This window comes from Heptranchias perlo, chromosome 8 (assembly GCF_035084215.1).
Source record: "Heptranchias perlo isolate sHepPer1 chromosome 8, sHepPer1.hap1, whole genome shotgun sequence".
Lineage (NCBI taxonomy): Eukaryota > Metazoa > Chordata > Chondrichthyes > Hexanchiformes > Hexanchidae > Heptranchias > Heptranchias perlo.
This window is the reverse complement of record NC_090332.1, coordinates 16,359,465-16,382,223: the sequence shown is the minus strand read 5'-3', so window position 1 is coordinate 16,382,223 and position 22,759 is coordinate 16,359,465. Positions and strand designations below refer to the sequence as shown.

At 42.2% G+C, this 22,759-nt stretch overlaps 1 protein-coding gene across 3 annotated transcripts in view; it reads right to left on the bottom strand.

Annotated features, from left to right (window-relative positions):
- The window catches only part of LOC137324151 (muscarinic acetylcholine receptor M3-like), a 164,420-nt gene that overhangs the window by 37,710 nt on the left and 103,951 nt on the right, over positions 1 to 22,759 (bottom strand). For 2 of the 3 annotated variants that reach the window (XM_067988290.1, XM_067988291.1), the window contains one exon: positions 17,100 to 17,190. The exons of the other annotated variant lie outside the window; for it this stretch is intronic. In XM_067988290.1, coding sequence (XP_067844391.1) covers positions 17,100 to 17,119 — 20 coding nt within the window. In that variant the 5' untranslated portion in view covers positions 17,120 to 17,190. The remainder of the gene's footprint in view (positions 1 to 17,099; positions 17,191 to 22,759) is intronic. 3 annotated transcript variants of the gene reach the window in all.

Here is a 22,759-nt window from a genome sequence, read left to right as displayed (position 1 = left end):
ATTATGCTTTCACTTCTCGGATATGGGTTGAAATCTAGCCCAGACCGATGAAAGCCTCCTTTTTCTATCAGATGTAAGGGTTGTAACATGAAATGGGTTTGACCAGTCAGAACTCAGCTCCCAATGGATGCAGGCTCACAGCACAAAAATCTCCATAATTTGACAAAAATTGGTAATCTCAGAGAGACCATGAAGATGACTGAAATGCTCCGCCTGAAAGGGTGGTGGAAGCAGATTCAATCGTAACTTTCAAAAGGAAAATGGATAAATACTTGAAGGGAAAAAAAATTACAGGCTATGTGGTAAGAGCAGGGGATTGGGACTAATTGGATAGCTCTTTCAAAGAGCCGGCACAGGCACGATGGGCCGAATGGCCGCCTTCTGTGCTGTATCATTCTATGGATGCTTTCATGACTACTCTAGTGACATTGGGATTAAGGTGTATTGTTTGACTGCAATACGGGGCTGGTTGTGGCCTGAGACTGCTCGATGGTGACAATGATGCCCAAAATAGAAAAATCTTTTATTCCTCACACAAATATTTGTCAGGAAACATTTTAAAATAATATTTAGTGTGAATCAATGTCTATGTGACTATATATAATACATGAGCCTGCAGATGTTAAACTAACAAAAGTCCATAACGCCTCTCATACTATTCTTAGCCTCTGACACCTTGGGGCAAATTCTAATGGGGAGCCAGGAAGAGAGCAGGTGGAGGGATTTCCGGATGGAAAACTCGGAAGTATAGGTTTCCCGGACTTCCCTACGATTTTGACGTAAGGACTTCTTTTAATTTTTTTCAGTTGGTTACCCGCCTGACAGCCAGACAGATTGACAGGCTGGCTGTCAGTCTGATGGGAGAGCAGCCAGAGAGCGGAGGCCAGCAGCTAAGTCTTAGATTCGGTGGGGGGGGGTCATCAGGGGGAATCATTGGGGTCGGCGGTCATGGGGAGGACATTGGGGATGGGGGTGCGGTCATCAGGGGCTCAGTCATGGCAGGGGTGGGGGGGAGATCAGACAACAGGGGAGCATCGGAGATCGTGGGGGAGGTCATGAGGGGGTCAATCGGAGATCGTGGGGTGATGCGCAGGTCGTGGGCGGGGGGAGCGGAGATCGTGGGGGGGGGGAGCGGAGATCGTGGGGGGGGGGGGGGGGGGAGAGCAGAGATCATGCGGAGTGGGGGGAGCAGAGATCGTGCGGGGAGGGGGGTCGGCCACTGACGTATGGGATCGCGGCAGGTGAGCTTGTTGGGCCTGGAGGAAACACTCCTACTGCTCCTGGCCCACAAGCAGTGAAATAAAGGCACTTATCTGTTGATCTGGGCCTTCTCGCCTCCTAGGAACATAGGAAGGAACATAGGAACATGAGTAGGCCATTCAGCCCCTCGAGCCCGTTCCGCCATTTGATAAGATCATGGCTGATCTGTGATCTAACTCCATATACCTGCCTTTGCCCATATCCCTTAATACCTTTGGTTGGCAAAAAGCTATCTACCTCAGATTTAAATCTAGCAATTGAGCTAGAATCAATTGCCATTTGCGGAAGAGAGTTCCAAACTTCTACCACCCTTTGTGTGTAGAAATGTTTTCTAATCTCACTTCTGAAAGGTCTGGCACTAATTTTTAGACTGTGCCCCCTACTCCTAGAATCCCCAACCAGCGGAAATAGTTTCTCTCTATCCACCCTATCTGTTCCCCTTAATATCTTATAAACTTTGATCAGATCACACCGTAACCTTCTAAACTCTGGGGAATACAACCCCAATTTGTGTAATCTCTCCTCGTAACTTAACCCTTGAAGTCCGGGTATCATTCTAGTAAACCTACACTGCACTCCCACCAAGGTCAATATGTCCTTCCAAAGGTGCGGTGCCCAGAACAGCTGACGGTACTCCTGGTGCGGTCTAACCAGGGTTTTTAAAAATCGGTAGCATAACTTCTGCCCCCTTGTACTCTATTCCTCTAGATATAAAGCCCAGCATTCCATTAACCTTACTGATTATTTTCTGCACCTGTTCATGACACTTCAATGATCTCTGCACCTGAACCCCTAAGTCCCTTTGGACATCCACTGTTCTTAACTTTTTACCCTGTTCTATCTTTTTTGGTCCAAAGTGGATGATCTCACATTTGCCTTCATTGAATTCCATTTGCCACAGTTTTGCCCATTCACCTAATCTATCAATATCCCTTGATAATTTTATGTTTTCATCTACACTGCTTACAATGCCACCAATCTTTGTGTCATTGGCAAAATTAGATATGAGACTTTCAATGCCTTCTTCTAAGTCGTTAATAAATATTGTGAACAATTGAGGCCCAAGACAGATCCCTGCGGGACTCCACTAGTCACATCCTGCCAATGTGAGTACCTACCCATTATCCCTACTCTCTGTCGCCTTTCGCTCAGCCAACTTCCTAACCAAGTCCGTACTTTTCCCTCGATTCCATGGGCTTCTATCTTAGCTAACAGTCTCTTATGTGGGACTTTATCAAATGCCTTCTGGAAGTCCATATAAATAACATCCATTGGCATTCCCCTGTCCACTACTTTAGTCACTTCTTCAAAAAAATTCAATAAGGTTTGTCAGGCACGACCTACCTTTCACAAATCCATACTGGCTCTCTCCGATTAACTGAAAATTTTCGAGGTGTTCAGTCACCTTATCCATAATCCTCCTACGTGGCGTGAAGCAGCAGGCCCGGGAATCCTGGCCCCCAGGAATTAAAATGGAAGCCCGCAGCCTCCTTGAAAGATTTTGCTGACCGATCTGCCTCCTGAGAGTGGGTTGGACGCCCGCCCCCTCGACTGCCTTCGTTAAAACCGGAAGTGGGTGGTGGGGAGTTGGGGTCGGGTTTTACTTATTTTTTTACAATTGTTATCTTCCCACCCACCCCTAGCCCACCCGTTCGTGGGGTTATAATTTACCCCCTTCACTCTGGCAGATGATGTAAAAGAAGCCAAAACAGATATTTTTATGCAAGTCTTAAAAAAAAAATGCTGAAAACAGTACAGGGGAGAGAAGATTTAATGCAAACAGTAAATGACTCCAAACTCATGACACAAATGATTGTGACATTTCTGTTTTCAGGCTTTTCACCACTGCAAATAAACTGCAATTAGAAATCTGTGAGTGGCACTTGTGGGAGAATAAGAATAAGAAATCAGAGCTCTTTTTGTTGACTCAGCTTTTTTTTGGCAGTCAACCTCATTATGTTCGAGGTCATTGTGTTTGATGGGAGAATGGGAAGCTATAAAGTACAGTGTTGACTGTTTGACTCATTTCCCACAGGATTATTAGAATGAGCAATGAAGAAAACACTTGTGTCACAATCGGCCACAGATCTAAAAATGTCTTCAATGCATTTCCGACTTTTCCTGAGAATAAGTACCAAATTTTAGAGTTGCAACACTATTGTATGGACCAGATCCTTGTTTAAATAGCATGGTCCTACCATACATCATGTTTTTAAGTATAGATCTGAGATATATATTATTTAAAAATCAGGACCTCAAGGATTATGATCTCTGGATTATTACCCGAGCCACGTGCAAATTGGTGTAGGGATAAGAAGATTAGGGAGGTGAACACGTGGCTGAAGGAATGGTGTGGGAACCAGGGGTCCCATTTCATGGGACACTGGCACCAGTACTGCGACAGGAAGATGTATCATTGGGACGGGCTCTACCTGAACCGGGCTGGGACCAGGGTCCTAGTGGAAAGGAGAAATAGGGTGGTCACAAGGACTTTAAACTAGTACGGCGAGGGGGGTGGGAGGGGTCAGGTGGAAAAGGTAGTATAAATAATAATTCTAAAGCAAATGAAAAGGAAGAGAGTAGAGTGATAGTCAGAAATTATGCTTTAGACTCTAGAGGTAAAGGGAAAACTAAAAGATGTAAAGCAATTAAATTAGGAGAAGGAAGAAATGTGTGAGAAAAACAACATTAGAGCAGAAGGACAGGTTAGGGTGTGTGGCCCAAATAAGCGTACTTTATACAAACGCACGGAGTATAAGGAACAATTTGAATGATTTTTTTTCGTTTGTGGGGTGTGGGCGTCGCTGGCGAGGCCGGCATTTATTGCCCATCCCTAATTGCCCTTGAGAAGGTGGTGGTGAGCCACCGTGTGGTGAAGGTTCTCCCACTGTACTGTTGGGAAGGGAGTTCCAGGATTTTGATCCAACGACGTTGAAGGAACGGCGATATATTTTCAGGTCGGGATGGTGTGTGACTTGGAGGGGAATGTGCAGGTGGTGTTGTTCCCATGTGCCTGCTGCCGTTGTCCTTCTAGGTGGTAGAGGTCGCGGGTTTGGGAGGTCCTGTCGAAGGAGCCTTGGCGAGTTGCTGCAGTGCATCCTGTGGATGGTACACACTGCAGCCACGGTGCGCCGGTGGTGAAGGGAGTGAATGTTTAGTGTGGTGAATGGGGTGCCAATGAAGCGGGCTGCTTTGTCCTGGATGGTGTCGAGCTTCTTGAGTGTTTTTGGAGCTGCACTCATCCAGGCAAGTGGAGAGTATTCCATCACACTCCTGACTTGTGCCTTGTAGATGGTGGAAAGGCTTTGGGGTGTCAGGAGGTGAGTCAATTGCTGCAGAATACCCAGCCTCTGACCTGCTCTTGTAGCCACAGTATTTATGTGGCTGGTCCAGTTCAGTTTCTGGTCAATGGTGACCCCGAGGATGTTGATGGTGGGAGATTCGGCAATGGTAATGCCGTTGAATATCAAGAGGAGGTGGTTAGACTCTCTCAGATTGGAGATGGTCATTGCCTGGCACTTGTCTGGCACAAATGTTACTTGCCACTTGTTGTCCAGGTCTTGCTGCAAGCGGGCACAGACTGCTTCATTATCTGAGGGGTTGTGAATGGAACTGAACACTGTGCAATCGTCAGCGAACATCCCCATTTCTGACCTTATGATGGAGGGAAGGTCATTGATGAAACAGCTGAAGATGGTTGGGCCTAGGACACTGCCCTGAGGAACTCCTGCAGCAATGTCCCGGGGCTGAGATGATTGGCCTCCAACAACCACTACCATCTTCCTTTGTGCTAGGTATGGCTCCAACCACTGGAGAGTTTTCCCCCTGATTCCCATTGACTTCAAATAACTGTATCAATGCAAAGGATAGCACCAATTTTACTCGGGCTCCTTGGTGCCATACTCGGTCAAATGCTGCCTTGTGTCAAGGGCAGTCACTCTCACCTCAGGTATGGAATTCAGCTCTTTTGTCCATGTTTGGACCAAGGCTGTAATGATGTCTGGAGCCGAGTGGTCCTGGCGGAACCCAAACTGAGCATCGTTGAGCAGGTTATTGGTGAGTAAGAGCCGCTTGATAGCACTGTCAACGACACCTTCCAGCACTTTGCTGATGATTGAGAGTAGACTGATGGGGTGGTAATCGGCCGGATTGGATTTGTCCTGCTTTTTGTGGACAGGACATACCTGGGCAATTTTCCACATTGTCGGGTAGATGCCAGTGTTATCGCTGTACTGGAACAAATTGCAGGTGTAAATTCAACTTAGGGGGTATGACTTGGTAGCTATTACTGAGATATGGCTGCAAGACAGTCAGGACTGGGAACTGAATATGCCAGGCTATAAAGTCTATAGGAAGGATTGAGAAACTGGTAAAGAGGGAGGAGTCGTCTTAGTGATAAAGGATGAAATTACTTCAATGATAAGAGAGGATTTCATGAGAGGTAAGCAGGCAGCGGAGACATTATGGGTAGAATTAAGAAATAGAAAAGGATTTAAGACTGTAATAGGAGTTATGTATAGGCCCCCTGATAGCAGCTGTGAAGTGGCAGAATGTATAAATGCAGAGATTAGACAAGCATGTAACAAAGGCAGAGTGGTTTTAATGGGGGATTTTAACTTTCATATTGATTGGGTTAAGCAGATGAGCTCATGTCAGAAAGGTAGCGAGTTTCTTGAGTGCGTACAGAACAGCTTTCTGCAACAATATGTCCTAGAACCAACAAGGGAGCAGGCCATATTAGATTTAATATTGAGTAATAAGCCAGATTTGGTTAACAGCCTATCGGTGTGTGAACATTTACCTAATAGGGATCATAATATGATCAAGTTCAATGTTGTGTTTGAAAGGGAGAAACCTGTATCAGCTGCTAAGATTCTAAATTTAGGTAAGGCCGACTTAAATGGGATGAGACAGAGACTGTCCACAGTAAACTGGGCAAATCCGTTAATGGGTGAAATGACAGAAGATCAGTGGGTGGTGTTCAAAAAAGAATTTAACGTGATATAGAACCACTTTATACCCCTGAACGGCAAGAGCTCTACTTGCCAAAAAAAACAGCCACGGACGAGAAAAGAGGCAAGGAACAACATAAAACTAAAAGATAAAGCAAAAAAAATGCAAAAATTAGCACAGATCCTGGCGACTGGGAGAACAGCAAAGGGGGAAAAAACAGATAGTAAGAGCTACAAAAACGGAGTATGAGAAGAAACTTGCAAGGGATACCAAAATCAACACAAAAAAGTTTTACAATTATTTGAGGATAAAGGGGGTGGTCAAGAGCAATGTGGGCCCCTTAAAAACTGATAATGGTGATATTGTAAATGAAAATAAGGTGGACATGTTAAATAATTACTTTGCATCAGTATTTACAGTAGAGGAAGAGGATAGCATGCCGGACATCCCAAGGAATTTAATTTTTAATCAGGGATGGGGACTCACCATAATTAACGCAAGCAAATTAACAGTAATGAAGAAAATAATTGCACTTAATGAAGAAAATAAAGAGTGACAAATCCCCAGGACCAGATGGTTTCCATCCCAGGGTTTTAAAGGAAGTAGGTGAGAACATTGCAGAAGCCCTAACTATAATCTTCCAAAGTTCTCTTGATTCAGGAACCATTCCGTTAGATTGGAAAATTGCATATGTCACTCCGATCTATAAGAAAGGTGAGAGAGGGAAACCAGGGAATTACAGACCAGTTAGCCTAACATCTGTTCTCGGGAAATTACTAGGGTCTATAATTAAGCATTGAGTGACTGAACACCATGAAAATTTTCAGCTGATCAGAGAGAACCAGCATGGATTTGTAAAGGGTAGGCCATGTCTGATGAAACTGATTGAATTTTTTTTTGCAGAGGTGAATAAAGTAGTGGACAGGGGAATGTCTATGGATGTTGTTTATATGGACTTCCAGATGGCATTCGATAAAGTCCCTCATAAGAGACTGTTAGCTAAAGTTGAAGTTCATAGAATTGAGGGCAAATTATTTACCTGGTTAGGAAATTGGCTGAGCGGCAGGAGACAGAGTGCAGGGATAATAGGCAGGTATTCAAATTGGCAGGATGTGACTCGTGGTGTCCCACAGGGATCTGTTTTGGGACCTCAACTATTCACTGTATTTATTAACGCTTAGATAACAGGATAGATCACCACACATCCAAGTTTGCCAATGACACATAGATGGACAGCATTGTAAGCAGTGTAGATGGAAGCATAAAATTACAGAGAGATATTAATAGATTAAGTGAATGGGCTAAACTGTGGCAAATGGATTTCAATGTAGGCAAATGTTAGGTCATCCACTTTGGACCTAAAAAGGATAGATCAGAATACTTTCTAAATGGTGAAAAGCTCGAAACAGTGGAGGTCCAAAGAAACTTAGGGGTCCATGTACATAGATCATTAAAATGTCATGGACAGGTACAGAAAATAATCGAAAAAGCTAATGGAATGCTGGCCTTTATATCTAGAGTACTAGAATACAAGGGGGTAGAAGTTATGCTACAGCTATACAAAGTCCAAGTTAGACCACATCTGGAGTACTGGGTTCAGTTCTGGGCACCACACCTTGGGAAGGATACATTGGCCTTGGAGGGAGTGCAACATAGATTTACTGGAATGATATCTGGATTCCAAGGGTTAAATTATGAGGAGAGATTACACAAACTAGGGTTGTATTCCCTGGAATTTATAAGATTAAGGGGTGATTTGATCAAAGTATTCACAATATCAAGGGGAACTAATATGGTAGATAGAGAGAAACTATTTCCGCTGGTTGGGGAGTCTTGGACTAGAGGACATAGCCTAAAAATTAGAGCCAGGACTTTTAGGAGTGAAGTTAGGAAACACTTCTACACGCAAAGAGTGGTAGAAGTTTGGAACTCTCTTCCGCAAACGGCAGTTGATGCTAGCTCAATTGTTAACTTTAAATCTGAGATTGATAGATTTTTGTTAACCAAGGGTATTAGGGGATATGGGGCTAAGGCAGATATTTGGAGTTAGGTCACAGATCAGCCACAATCTCATTGAATGTCGGAACAGGCTCGAGGGGCTAAATGGCCTACTCCTGTTCCTATGCTCCTATAAAATGCACTGTCCTTTACTAAGATATAATATTCTGAGCATACATTATATGTAATAATTATCATGAATTTTTTTTGGACTTATTTCCACCATAAATTACTTGATTTTATATTCAGGTGCTGGATTACCACATTTAAGAAAAAAATCCTAATTTTCCATTTTGCTCTTACCAAAAATGGGATCGAGAGGTGCCTGCACATTGCATCCATGATGTCAGCACATGCACTGCATGATGTGCTGATATCATACATGTGATGCATGTGCATCTCTCTGGATTTGAATTGTCGGTGGGTATCTTTTGACCTTACGTTACACAGTGTAGCAGCACTATTCCCCGAGCTCGAAGTCAAGTGACAAACATCTATAGCCCCTCCTCTTTTTTTTATTTGGATGGAATACAAAAATCATTTCAATGCAAAAAGTGCAACTTTTATCAAGTGAGTCATTAAAATGCTGCCTTGCGATATAAATTTTGCAGCCAGCGCACTTCCAGAAGAGATTGGGGCCAGAGATGACGGCTGGAAATTACTACACCCCCCAACCAACTATAATTTTTCACCAAAAAATGGGCGTGACTCGGGACCAATTTCTTCCCCAATAACTTTACACAGAGAATGTATGGAATGGAGTGCCCATGGAGGAAGTGAGGGCCTATTCTATCAGCAAATTCAAGAGGGATGTGGATAAGTACCTATTGAAAACATTCTTAGAGCAGTATGTAAGGTGTCATAGAATACAATATTCTCTAGATACTGTGTCTGGACAGATGGCCTTTTCTGGTCCTGTACAATCCTATATCCCTAATCAGATTCAGCTGCAAAATCGTCTGCTTTCATTCACTGGCAGGCTCAATTATGAAGGATGGATAAGCTGGGTGAGGGTCTGAAGGCTTGCACGTACCGAAGGTGTCTATCGACGTGCATCAATCATCACTTCCAGGAAAGAACTTGGGGGAAAAGAGGAAAAAAAAGGATAAAACCCGATGTGTTCCATCAATGGGTATATCCGTACGCTTATTTAAGTCAAATGCAACTTTATATGTTAAGAGAACTCATTCTTTGCATGTTGGAACATCGAATGTTTCATTGAAAGTTCCTTGGCATGCTTCCAAGTTCTTGAACAATCTGGCAGTATTTCTGTCAACATTAAACAGTTGTGTAAAGAAGGTTTTTGTATTTTGCGCTGTAACAGGTGCACACTCCCAGAGGAGGTAAAGAATCCGTCACAAGTAAGGAAACGAAAGACATTTACCTGCAGCTGCAACCAACAGAGTCAATAAGAGAATGTGGTGTGAAGCAAGCAAAACGAAAAACCTGATGGCCTTTAGAACTGACTCGTACTGTTCCTTTTAGACTAGCGATCTCACAGTGACTGAATCAGGGGCAAAAAATTCCACTTGCCAACTACCCTAGTGGAGGTTACTTTATAGCTTCAGTGAAACTTAAACCACTCCCAGTTTGTAAGCACATCCACGCACCTCCAATTGCTGATTGTTGCTTCCTCTGCTTGGCTGCTCATCTAACCCTTGCTATCTTGGTGCAGCTCTCCCATATTCCACTGGTTAATTTATGATCCACCCCAAAGCTTTATTTTATTCCTATTAGGAACCATTTCTTCTGGTTAAAGTCTGGGTATCGATTTTTGGTGATTTAACAGATCACGTAGATGGGTTCACACAAAACGTTTGACTTCATGTGGCTGATTTTCAGTTTTGGCAGACATTGGACGAAGCGATGTGTGGAGCCCACCCGATGGCACTGACAGGCGGCCCCACCAATTTTCATGCTGTCGGCGAGCTGCCCACCCATTTGGAGTGCTGGCTGGTAACTCACCAATCTGGGGAAACCGGCTGAATTCCATTAAGCGGGGGGCAGGCCTAAGCTCTTGGCCCCACAGTCGAAAAACATACCTTTTCAGTTTTCGGATCAGCCTCCAGTGGTCCCTTTAAGGAATTCCGGTTAGGCTGCTCTATATACAGTTCCACGGAGCAGAGCGTGTACAGCACGCACTGCACCCAGTGGAAGCCCAAAATTCCACTGAGGTCTTATATACTTGATAAGACTATTTCCGGACTAATGAGGCGGCTGCCCATTTCTGGCGGGTGCCTGGGCCACCCATATGAAAGACCCCACCAAAATGGCTGTAATGAGTGTGTGACCAACAAGAGTCGAATCAATTTTTAAAAAAAAAGTTGATTTGACTGCTTTTTGTATCTCTGAACTATTTGCCTCTCTAAACATGGTAGGCGGAATTCCTCATGTTGTGAATGGAAAGCCACTTTGGATCGATGTTGGGCAGAGAAAATGTTCCCAGCTTTGTGAGCTGAACTGTCAATCAGGACAACATCACTGATATTTCTGCTGATTCGTGACTGTGGTTGTTTTGAACAGCTTTTATCTCTACATGTGCATCAGGAACAAACTATCTTTTTGGTTATATAAGGATCATATCCAAAATGTGGCATGGAAAAAGCATTGAGTCCATGGAGCCTGTCGTTTCCAAAGACTATATACAACTTGCCCTGTTCTGTGCACTATCTAATCCATTCAATCTCACCACTTTATGTATATACAGTGTTTAATGAGGATTCTCAGTCATTTAAAAGTTTTTAGGGTTGATATTCCAGGACCCACCCTCTGCCCTGACTGTGATTGGACTTCAGGATCGTGGAGGGGGGGGGGGGGGGGAAGAGGTGAGGACAGACATTTTCACAGGTGGCCTACCTTGCAACCTTCGGTCAGTGGGGACACCCGTACTCTGGGGTACTCAGCAAGTGGTAGAAAGGAGACCAGGAATGCACCCTTCTGCCTCGTTCGAATCACTATGTTCGACTAGTGCTTGTATAAGTACAGGCTAGCCTAAGCAACTTGCCCCCACCCCTGAAGGCCCTTGAAGTCCCTGACCAGCTTTAAAAGGATGGAGATCCAGCAATGCGTGTTTCAGCCCCCTTTTTTCCTAACTTCCGTGCCCAGAAAGCTGTTCTATAGGGGAAAGGTCAGGAAAGTCAGTCATTTTGTGTCATCAGTATATTATTCTAAATAATAAGTTCTTCCCCTTTTTCTTCAGCCAATTTTCTACCCCCTCTGTCGTTCTCTCTTGAAAGAGTTAATATCTTTTTGGGGTACTATTCGATGAAAGCTGTTTGTGCCCTGGTTCCTTGCTCCCAAGTGGCGATTCTTCATGTGTGAGCCATGATAATATGCTTCGGTGCTTTATTCAACCCTGGGGGAGGGATCAGGTCTGAGGCCGATCCCGTCCCCGCCCAATGTCCACACAAGTGTAATCCTACCAGACTCATTGAATAGCGATCATAGTATTATTAACGTGCTCATGTAACAGACAAGAAGAAACTGATCTTGCATACGTGTTATGTAGAAATCTATATACTAAATGGAAAACTACGACAAATTGCAGAAAATCACTTCAGCATTGAATGATTCGACTGCACTACTAGTCATACTTGGAAGTGGTGTCACTGATGGTGCCGCCTGGGAGCTTGAAACACTTATCTACTAATTTACAGAAATCTTGCTAACAGTAATTTGGCGTGTGGCTGTAATTTCTGATGATTATATAGTTCCTGGCAAAGCTGGAACCTAAAATAAAATGTGTTCACTCACTGGTATTTACAAGAGATATCCAACCGAAGGTTCAAATGAACTGCCACACTTTAAAAGAACTGCATCTGAAGAATTGCAGATGTCCATTTATGGCACTCAAGACTATATTGATATAGATATTATGTATCTATATTAGACTATATTATGTCCATTTATGACACTCAAGACTGCATTGAACACCCAGTTCTCTTTAGTTGCTAGGCACTGCCCCAATGCAAGTTAGAGAAAAAATGGGATCATTTTAACACATTTTGGACTGTAATTCCCATCTGAAGCAGTAAGTTACGATAAGTTTACAAAGAAATAAGTGTTCCTGTATGACATTTTTTTTGTTTCAAGTGGAAAGATTTGCAATTACAATAACGCTTTTAGTTGTTTGGAAAGTGCATTAAACTAAATAAATAAAAATTGTCACATAAACTGAACTCCAAGGCACAGCTTCGTCTCAGCAGGTATATTGAAACAGATGAATTTCAGCAACAGAAGTAAAGGCCTGGCTAGAAATTAATTTGTTAACTCCACACGTCTATAATAAAAAAAATCCCACTATTCTTTCTAAACTACTTTGGTTTATGATTTTATGTGAAAAGGAGATTGGTATATTGCGAAGTGTTTTGCAAGAAATGTTACCAGTTTGATATGTAGGGGTCAGTACAGTGCTAGGGTTAGGACAACATTGCTTTGCCAATCAAGTCTCATATGTCAGTCGTTGTAAAGAGGATAAATTGAAAACTCAAAACCGCATTGCAAAAGCTTTTCCAGCAACTGATATGAGGGAGGGGGTGGAGTGGGGAATTTTTTCCGATCGCTGTGTGTTAGTGATATCGTAAACATAGCGGGAAGATTTCCTGGCCAGAGTTTTACGAAGCTACGGCAGAATCCAGCATGCCTTCACTAGGGTGGGAGTTCTCCCTGCCATAGGGTGTACCCCTGGCCCCAGCCAATTTTCTGGAGTCAGTCTATTTCTTGCAGAATTGAGGTGGGTTTTCCGGCCTCTGCCGTGGAGCGAACCGGGGAGAGAAGGGTGGGGAATGCCTGTGGTGGGCCGCTGAGACCTGCTACAGCACAGTATGGCCGGTGGCCTCTCGGGCAGCCGAAGAGGGGGAGGATTTTTAAAATTAAAAAAAAAAATGTTTGGTGTTGTACAGCTGGAGAGTTGAATGGGTTACATGTAATTCTACTGTGCCTGCCCATATTTGGGCAGAAATATTATACGGCCAATGTCATTTCTGGTGGAAAATGCCGGAAGTGGCAAGGGGAGTCGGGAGGCTGCAGAACAGCTCCCAAAAGAGTTTTTCCATCAAATTCCATCCAGTTTGCTACTCTTCACAGTTCAGTATCATCAGCAAACTTTGATATCCACTCCTTTAAGTTGAAATCCAGATTATTTATATAGTGTGGGGAATAAAAGTGGCACCCCATTAACCGCTGACTATCAGTCTGAGAAACACTCATTTATCACAACCCTTTGCTATCTATCTTTCAACCAACTCTCTATTCATTCCATCACTTTCCCTTTTATGCATGGTGCCTAATTTTCTCTATCAATTCTCAGCACTTTATCATTCTGGAGGTCCATATACATGTCTACTGAATCCCCCCAATCTATACTTTCCATTATTCTCTCAAATAATTCTAGCAGATTAGTCAAACACAACCTGCCCTTCACAAATCAATGTTGATTATCTGATCAGACAATTCCCTTCTAATTATTCATTTAGTTTTATCTCTAATTATGGTTGTCAGTAATTGTCCTACGACTGATGTAAGGATGACCGTTTGAAAGCATTAACAACTTGCATTTATAGTGTACATTTAATGTAAAAAAAAATCCCAAGGTGCTTCACAGGGGTGGAGATGTTAGGAGGGAAAGAAGTAGGTTTAAGGAGGGTCTTGAAGGAGGAAAGGGAGTTGGAGAGATGGAGGTGGTTTACAAAGGGCATGCTTGCACTGACGACACTTCAAAAGTAATTTGTTGGCTGTGACGCACTTTGGGATGTCTTGAGGACTCAAAAGGTCTTTTATAAATGCAGTTTCTTTCTTTCTTTCCTTCTTTCACCCACAAGCTTCCTTCATTCTTTTCTATAAATACTGAAGCAAAGTATTCATTAGGAACTTTGTTATTTCCTTATCAGTCATAACAAAATGACCCAGCACATTTTTGAGTGGCCCTACCCTCTCCTTAATGAGGGATCCTCTTAACAATATTTGATCTTTCCTCTTACATTGGTTTCAAATGTTTGTCATATTTCTTCTTTGATCTCCTTACCTCATTTTTTTGTTACTAACTATACCTTTGTATTAAGCTTCTTTTTTAGCAGTTATTTGCAGCCTATTAAGACTGCTCATCTGTGGAACTATGACCCGAGATAAAGCCCTTTAGTTCCTCACTGGAATGTTCCTAGACAATGTTATACCAATCTCACATTTAAATATTTCCACTGTTGCTCTGCTGTTTTTACCAGTTACCTGTTTTCCCTCCATTTTATCCAATCCTCTTTCATTCCTCTGTAGTTTGTTCTTCTCCGATCAATCAGCATTCTTTTGACTTTGTTTTTTCCTTCTCCAATTTAATACTAAAGCGAACTATGTTTTGATTGTTTATCTTTGATATTTCTCCTACTTTCATGTAGCTGACCTGATCTGGTTCTCTATAGAGCAGAGAAGGTCAAGGGGAGATTTAATAGAGCTGTTCAAAATTATGAGGGGTTTTGATAGAGTACATACGGAAAAATTGTTTCCACGGCAGGAGGGTTGGTAACCAGAGGACACAGATTTAAGGTAATTGGCAAAAGAACTGGAGGGGAGATGCAGAATTTTTTTTATGGAGCGAGTTATTATGATCTGGAATGCACTGCCTGAAGGGGTGGTGGAAGCAGGTTCAATAGTAACTTTCAAAAGGGAATTGGATAACTATTTGAAAAGGAAATCTCTGCAGGGCTATGGGGAAAGAGCAGGGGAGTGGGACTAATTGGATAGCTCTTTCAAATAGCCAGCACGAGCATGATGGGCTGAATGACCTCCATCCATGCTGTATCATTATATGCTTACCCAGAACAAAGCCCACTATTGCATCTTTCCTTCCAGGGCTTCTTATATAATGATTCAGAAAACAGTCTTGAATGCATTCCCAGATATCTTCTGATGTATTTCTGGATAGTTAAAGTTCCCCATTCCCCACTACCCCTTATTTCTACACATGTCTGAACTGCAGTAGAATTTCTTCAATTTCTTTCAAATAATGTTGATGGTCTGTAAAGGTCTAATATAGCAGCATGTCTCTTTTTAGTCCTTAGTTTAACACACAGACACTCCAGCAGTATGTTTCTACTTACAATATCTTTCTTTTCTAATGTGGAAATTCCTTCCTTAATAAGGAAGGCATTACCGCATTAGAAAAAAAAAGATATTCCTCTCCCTAGCTCTTCAATTTGTAATGCTTAATTCCATGTCATGCACTGGCTGTAGCCAAGTTTTAGTTAAAACAATGTTATATTTTTCTACTGTAATTATTGGTATTAGTTCCACAATTTATTCTTTATGTTTCTCACATTAATGTACATACATTTTTGTCCTGTTTCCTCATTGCTATTAGTAACCGTTGCTCTTTTACTATTTTGTTTCTTTTTCTCACTGCTTTACTTTTTGCCGGTCTCTCACTTGTCTCTTCTACTGTATATCCCAATATTCCTCCCTCCTTAACCTCTTGACAGTGTTATCTGCTTTGTATTAATTTGTCCCTCCTCTTTGCTACTCTTGAAGCCTTCTTTATCGGTAGTTAACCTGTTGGGAGCGTTTACGCTCATCAACTTTCCTAATGTTTGGTTAGCCTCGCCTGTTTCCCTTCCTTGACTTATAAGTTTAGATCCTCCACCATTATCCAAATAATCCCCTCTGCACGAACATTGGTGCCCCTTTGGTTCAGGTGAAGACTGTCCTGCCTCATCCATTATTTTACCCCTCAGAGTTGTGGAGTCTCTGTGGAGTTCCATGTTCAAAGTTTGGGATGTGATGGTGAACCAATGAAGAGTTGGGGCAAGGGGACGATTCAGAGGGAGGTTTAGAAAAGCAATCAGACACAAGCCAGTAAGGCACACCTCCACCAGGAACCTAGATTCTATTTATTGAACAGATGGCAATTATGAGGCAAGACTCATATCCCACCCCGCTCCCCCGCCCCCCCAAAGAACAGTCTAAGATCCTTAGATTCATAAAGTAACAAAACCAAAGCCCAAGGGTGCAACATTGTCAGTATTCAATGGCTATGGATGCAAGATTGTCTTACAGTCAACAAGCTAAATTATTAGAACTTTATTTTCTAGGAAAATATTCTTTGACATGGATGCGACAGAGATGCAGGATCAATTTGAAAATGCACAGATGATGCTGAAAACTATCCCAAGCATATCCCCCATAAATAAGTATACCATAGACCCTCCACAAGAAACCTAAATATGGTTTCCAAGATTCTTTCAGAGTTAAGTCTGCAGTTGAGACAGCACAACAATTCTGACTTTATCTAAGAACAAAGCAGATAAAGCCTGGAATGCAGTCAATATTGTTAAGCTACAAGCCTCATCCCACACCAAACAAGTACTTGAAGCAAAAACTTCAGACTATTTCCCTAAAAAGTGGGGTGTCTTCTATTATGTGGATTTAAAGAGAGGAGCATGTCTTTGGTAGAACACAACAGATAACTTAGAAAATCGAGACAAATGTTTATCATTTAGGAGTCCAGTAAAAGGAGAGCACTAGCACAATAGATAGTTCAATATGTCCTTCGCTATTACCTTCTATCATGGAAAGATATCTTGAACTCCAGAAAAAGGTGTCTCATTCTGGGTTCCTCCAAGAAAGGAGACCCTTACAGTGCTTTAGGACACACTCCTCACAATTAAAAAGGAAAATTTGAATCACTGGCATGGGAAGAGTTAATGATGAATGCTAACATCGTGCAATAATCCCCACTCCTTCACTAAATGCTATTCATTGGATTCGATATTCTCAATAAACAAAGCATTTGTATTTTCAGTCCTAAGACCTTCCTCATCGAAGTACTCCCACCAGTATCGATAGTACTTTGTAAGAATCATATTGCATATTAATAACTGAATAAAGAATAATAGATTACCTACCTTTCAACTATCCTCCACATTCAAGCTTCCACACACTGTGCCCTGCATGGATTAGTGCTTGTTGTTACAGTAAATGTTGCTCCGCCTTATTCTAGAGAAAAAGAACTGACATGTAGTCCAGGGAATGAGGAAAGATGCAACAAGTCAAGCAACTGATCTTTGCTGACATAAAATCTTGTTTGCTAGGATAAAATGATATGGTCGCAAGAACATAGACGTATTTATTTAATATCATTTTATTGCACATCACTAATTGCTGCATTATGAAGGATTTCATAAATTTTCATGGGCATTTCATTTTCTTGTGGATTTAATCTGCAAATTAAAATCTCCACTAATGTTATGGGGTTTGCAACATTAGTCAAAATGTTGCATTTAATCATGAAAGGTAGTGTTATTGCACACCCAATAATACTTGCACTCTAAGAAACTTGAGGCATTTCTTCCTTTGACATGACTCCCAATGAGTCGGAATAGAAATAAAGCTGGGTTTTTTTCCGCCTTCTGCGACCGTGATTTCCCACCCATTAGAGTGAGTGGGCAGCAAACCGATGCTGGTGAGTGGAGAAGCAGGAACTTCGGCTAAAGGGTTTGTCTATTTCCCTCAGTGTGCAAATTTTCATACATTAACATCACAAAAGGGACTGAACCAGACTTGAACTAATCTTCTGACACACCTAATTTCTAAATAAAACCAACATCATCAACAATATTTAAGTCCCACTACTCTGCCAGTTTAAAATCACGAGAAATGTTCCCTATTTGAACCATGATCTGCTGCTCTCAGTGGAATGCACCTGGTATAGAAGGGCTATCGTGGTTGCTTTGAGAAGTTTGGCATGAAAGGGTCCAAATAAATGCAAATATTATTTCAAGTTTGATTACTGGAACTGACTCAAATTCCTGTTAAACTCTTGCCAACACAGGCAACAGGGTGTAACGTAATGCCACCATTGTACAAACATTATCAAAAGTAAAATAACTTGGCAACCTCAACCTGTTCAGGGCTGCACTGACCTTTGCTGTAACAGGCAGTGCTATGACAATCGTAGAGTATGCCCACAGCTCATCTTGCAGCCTCAGAGAGTGGTTAGAATGTGGAACTTGATACCACAAGGAGTAGTTAAGGTGAATAGCATAGATGCATTTAAGGAGAAGCTGGGATAAGTACATGAGAGAGAACAGAATAGAAGGCTATGCTGATGGACTGAGATGAAGTAGGGTGGGAGGAGGCTCGTGTGGAGCATAAACACTGGCATAGACCAGTTGGGCCGAATGGCCTGTTTCTGTGCTGTAAATTCTATGTAAAACTGCTCCGTCACTGCCAGGCTGGTGAATCATGGCCCCTTGTTTCTGTGATAAGTCAAAGCAGGTGCAGGTTGCAGTTTCCTAAAATGGACTGCAGCTTGCCTTACATCCATGTGTTCTTTCTCCTCTTCTTCATTTACGTATGATAAATAAAGAGGGATTCCCATAGGGGTACCCTATGCCGATTACACAGGCAAAAATGGACATACCTTGACTTATCAGAGGGGTATGCGGAGGCTATGGTTCACCAGTGTGGCAATGATACAATTGCGTCACATATTGCAAGATGATCCTTTCTCCTTCAGAAGAAGTCTACTTTCGGCGTAAAGGTTGGAAAATGGCATGGATGCCTAAATCATGTCACTTGCACTGCATTTAAATATTTACATCTCATTATGCTAGCTCCTGCCTATCTCTGGAGGGAGCACCCATTGCTAGACCCTATCCTGACTGGAAATTCATGTCCGGCACAATCCACAGTGGGTGGACTATACATTGTCAGTTTATGTTTGTTGGTTCCTTCTCCCCCTATCCTTTTCAAAAATGAAATCGCTCATTTTTAGCCGCTTCTTCACTCAGTAACAAAAACAAGGACATACAAAAGAAGCTTGCCGGGGATGGGGGGGTTAATAATTTTAGTGAAAAAGTCGGAGTGGGTATAAAACAGGATTTCCTGTTTTCTACATATGTTGTCACTTTTAAGTAAAATTAGTGACAGAAGGAATTCCACCTCTTAGAGAACTTCACTGGACTTTTTTGCCTTGAAATTGGGCTCTTTGAACACCAACAGATCAACATTTAATGCATTCATTTACAATAAATGGGTCAACATCTTTTTAAAAATAGCCCAAATGAATTTCAGATGAATGTATTCATGGTTTGTGTGCTAATATTCAGTGGGGTAGATCTGGAATTGGTGCAAGAGTATAAAATGGGTGATAGTGGGCAGGCAGCCCGTTTTACATCTCTCCCGATTTTTAATTGCAAAGAATTTTTGGGTAGAGTCCATTCATTAAAATGTTGACCAGAGAGATCGGAGGTAAAATTCAAACTTTATTGGGGGCACAAATGGTGGTAATGGATCAGCCACCCATTATACACCCGTCTTATTTTCTTTTTCATTACTCCAATGAAAGGGAACTCAGGCGGAGTGTATAACAGGCAGCCGATCCATTACCCACCATTTTGCACCCCCCCGTAGTTGGGGGTCAGTCACTGAAAGCAAACATGCAGGTGCAGCAAGCAGTTAGGAAGGCAAATGGTATGTTGGCCTTCATTGCAAGAGGATTTGAGTAAAGGAGCAAGGATGTCTTACTGCAGTTATACAGGGCCTTGGTGAGACCACACCTGGAGTATTGTGTGCAGTTTTGGTCTCCTTACCTAAGGAAGGATATACTTGCCATAGAGGAAGTACAGCGAAGGTTCACCAGACTGATCCCTGGGATGGCAAGACTGTCATATGAGGAGAGACTGGGTCAACTCGGCCTGTATTCACTCAAGTTTAGAAGAATGAGAGGGGATCTCTTTGAAACGTATAAAATTCTGACAGGGCTAGACAGACTGGATGCAGGGAGGATGTTTCCTCTGGCTGGGGGGTCCAGAACGAGGGGTCACAGGATACGGGGTAGGACATTTAGGACTGAGATGAGAAGAAATGTCTTCACTCAGAGGGTGGTGAACCTGTGGAATTCTCTACCGCAGAAAGCTGTGGAGGCCAAGACACTGAATATATTTAAGAAGGAGCTGAATTGATTTCTCGAGGTAAAAGGCATCAAGGGATATGGGGAGAGAGCGGGAATATGGTATTGAGATAGAGGATCAGCCATGATCATATTGAATGGCGGAGCAGGCTCGAAGGGCCGAATGGCCTACTCCTGCTCCTATTTTCTATGTTTCTAAGCTTGCACTTCACCCTGATCGAGCCAAAACATTGGGAAGAAGAGTCTCTATATGAAACATTAACGTAGCTTTTCTTTTGTCAAATGCTGACAGATCTGCAGTGTATTTCCAGCATTCCTGTTGTTATTTTGGCATCTTCATGAACTCACTATCTATTACATTATCAGTACACTCTTATATAACTCAGTCGTTGCTGTTGAAACTTAACATTATTTCTGATTTTACTGTACCGTTGAAGCCGGTAATTATGCCATGGGATACTATCCAAACAATCAATTCTCTGCAAATTGCTTCCCCTGCTATTTTTGCGGGGGTGTTAACCCATTTATTTTAATTAGTGGAGAGAGGAATTTGAGCTAAATGCACTATGCATTAGTACATTAGTATTCCAGAATGTAATTTCAGGGCCTGAGAGGCTAAGATCAGGAGAACTAATGCAAAGACAAGGGCCAGAAATTTCCTTGGAGCTGATCCCACTCCGCCATTGTAACTTCGCTGGAAATGCAATGGAAACCTGTTCACGTGTGTAAACCGGGTTTCTGCCACACTACTGGCGAGGTTCCAGCGGCAGAGCAAGAGCAGCTCCGAGGAAATTCCCGGCCGTGGAAACACATCCAGGTATACCAAAGTAAACGTATTTAAAAAGCGAATGGACACTGCTGTCTGTAATAGCAGAAACATAACTGTTGGAGCACTGTTACAGAAAGTACACTGAAGGGAAGAAAGGGAAAGGATCAATGGGTGTGAAAGAAGAGAAGCAAGCCTTTCGGCCCATTGCACTGGGAGACCCGATCTTTAATTACAGTCTCTTTCAAAGGTAGGTGTTTCTGGAAATATGAAGGATGGATGTTACTAGATGACAAGCATTATCACTGATCACACTGCATAGTTAGTTCCCCTGATGGTCAGCTAATTGTTATTCAGCCTTGCAGATCCTGAAAGCCCCAGGTCAATCTTCAATCTGTGCTATCAGCCATGGTAACACAAGTGGTACAATGATTGGGTGAGTCTCTATGAATTAGGGAGGGCAACACTGACCAGGATTTCCGTTCCTGATGGCAATCAGTGACCCTTGCTGTAAATGGGCACATGTGGACGTCAGGTATAGAATCAAAGAATGATACAGCACATAAGGAGGCAATTCAGCCCATCGTGCCTGTGCCGGCTCTTTGAAAGAGCTATCCAATTAGTCCCACTCTCCTGCTCTTTCCCCATAGCCCTGCAATTTTCTCCCCTTTAATTATTTATCCAATTCCCTTTTGTAAGTTACGACTGAACCTGCTTCCTATCAGGCAGTGCATTCCAGATCATCATAAATCGCTGCGTTAAAAAATTTATCTCACCTCTGGCTCTTTTGCCAATTGCCTTAAATCTGTGTCCTCTCTTTACACGGAATCAGCCTCAACTGTGATGCTCCCGGTCAAATAGCTTGTCAACACTCACGCCTAGATTCACACATTAAGAATTACCACTTGAACAGGTACCAGAGGGGTAGCCGGTACACCAGAAATGAGTTATTGTCTTGAGGAGAGAAGGAAGTGGGTTGGGGAAATAATTGGAGGAAAAGGCAGAACATAATAATATTAAATAAATACAATGCAGCCAGACCCAGATACTCATACTACTTCATTCTTTACTGGCTGCATTTTCTTTACATAAATGAAGAGAAATCAACTATCAGGCAGAATTTGTCTTTATTTCGTTTCTTCAAATGAATCATTCATAATACATGCAAGGTGGTGAATTGTCCTGTCATTCAACTTGGGAAAAGAGTCATTTTTGTACAAAAGGCTCCTATACCATAAATATAACACAGTCTTCTAATCCTATAGCCTTTACGAACTTAATTTTAATTTTATTTCAGAGATTTGGATGAGTTTCTGTGCTAATCAAGGTGACCTAGATCAATGCTAAGCAATGGAATAAAAACAGAAAATGCTGGAAACACTCAGGTCAGGCAGCATCTGTGGAGAGAGAAACAGAGTTAACGTTTCAGGTCGATGACCTTTCCAGGAATGGAGGACTGTTTCATCGAGGCAGAGTAAAGCTCTCTGTAAACCCAGGCACCAATTAAATCCCACACATAAACTATTCCTACATCACAGAGTCAATCACACCCTTTGTCCCACATCATGTCTCAATATTTTTCTTTTTCAAAGGCAATAGAACTTTGGCACCACAACTGTTAAAAAAATGTACGTTTTTTTAAATCACTCCCATCATAGAACTAGTACACCATAGGAGAATTGACACCAGTCCAAAACTGCATAAGCAATTTACTAACAAGCTTTTGTATATCACTACACAGATGAACTACTTTAAACATGGAAATTTTACTTTCCATGTTTACTTTAAGGTAGGGTTTACTTTAAAGTGATGAAGAGTCCCAACCTGAAACATCTTTTTCTCTTTTCAAATACAGTGTAATTCCAGATTTTTCTGTTTTTATTTCA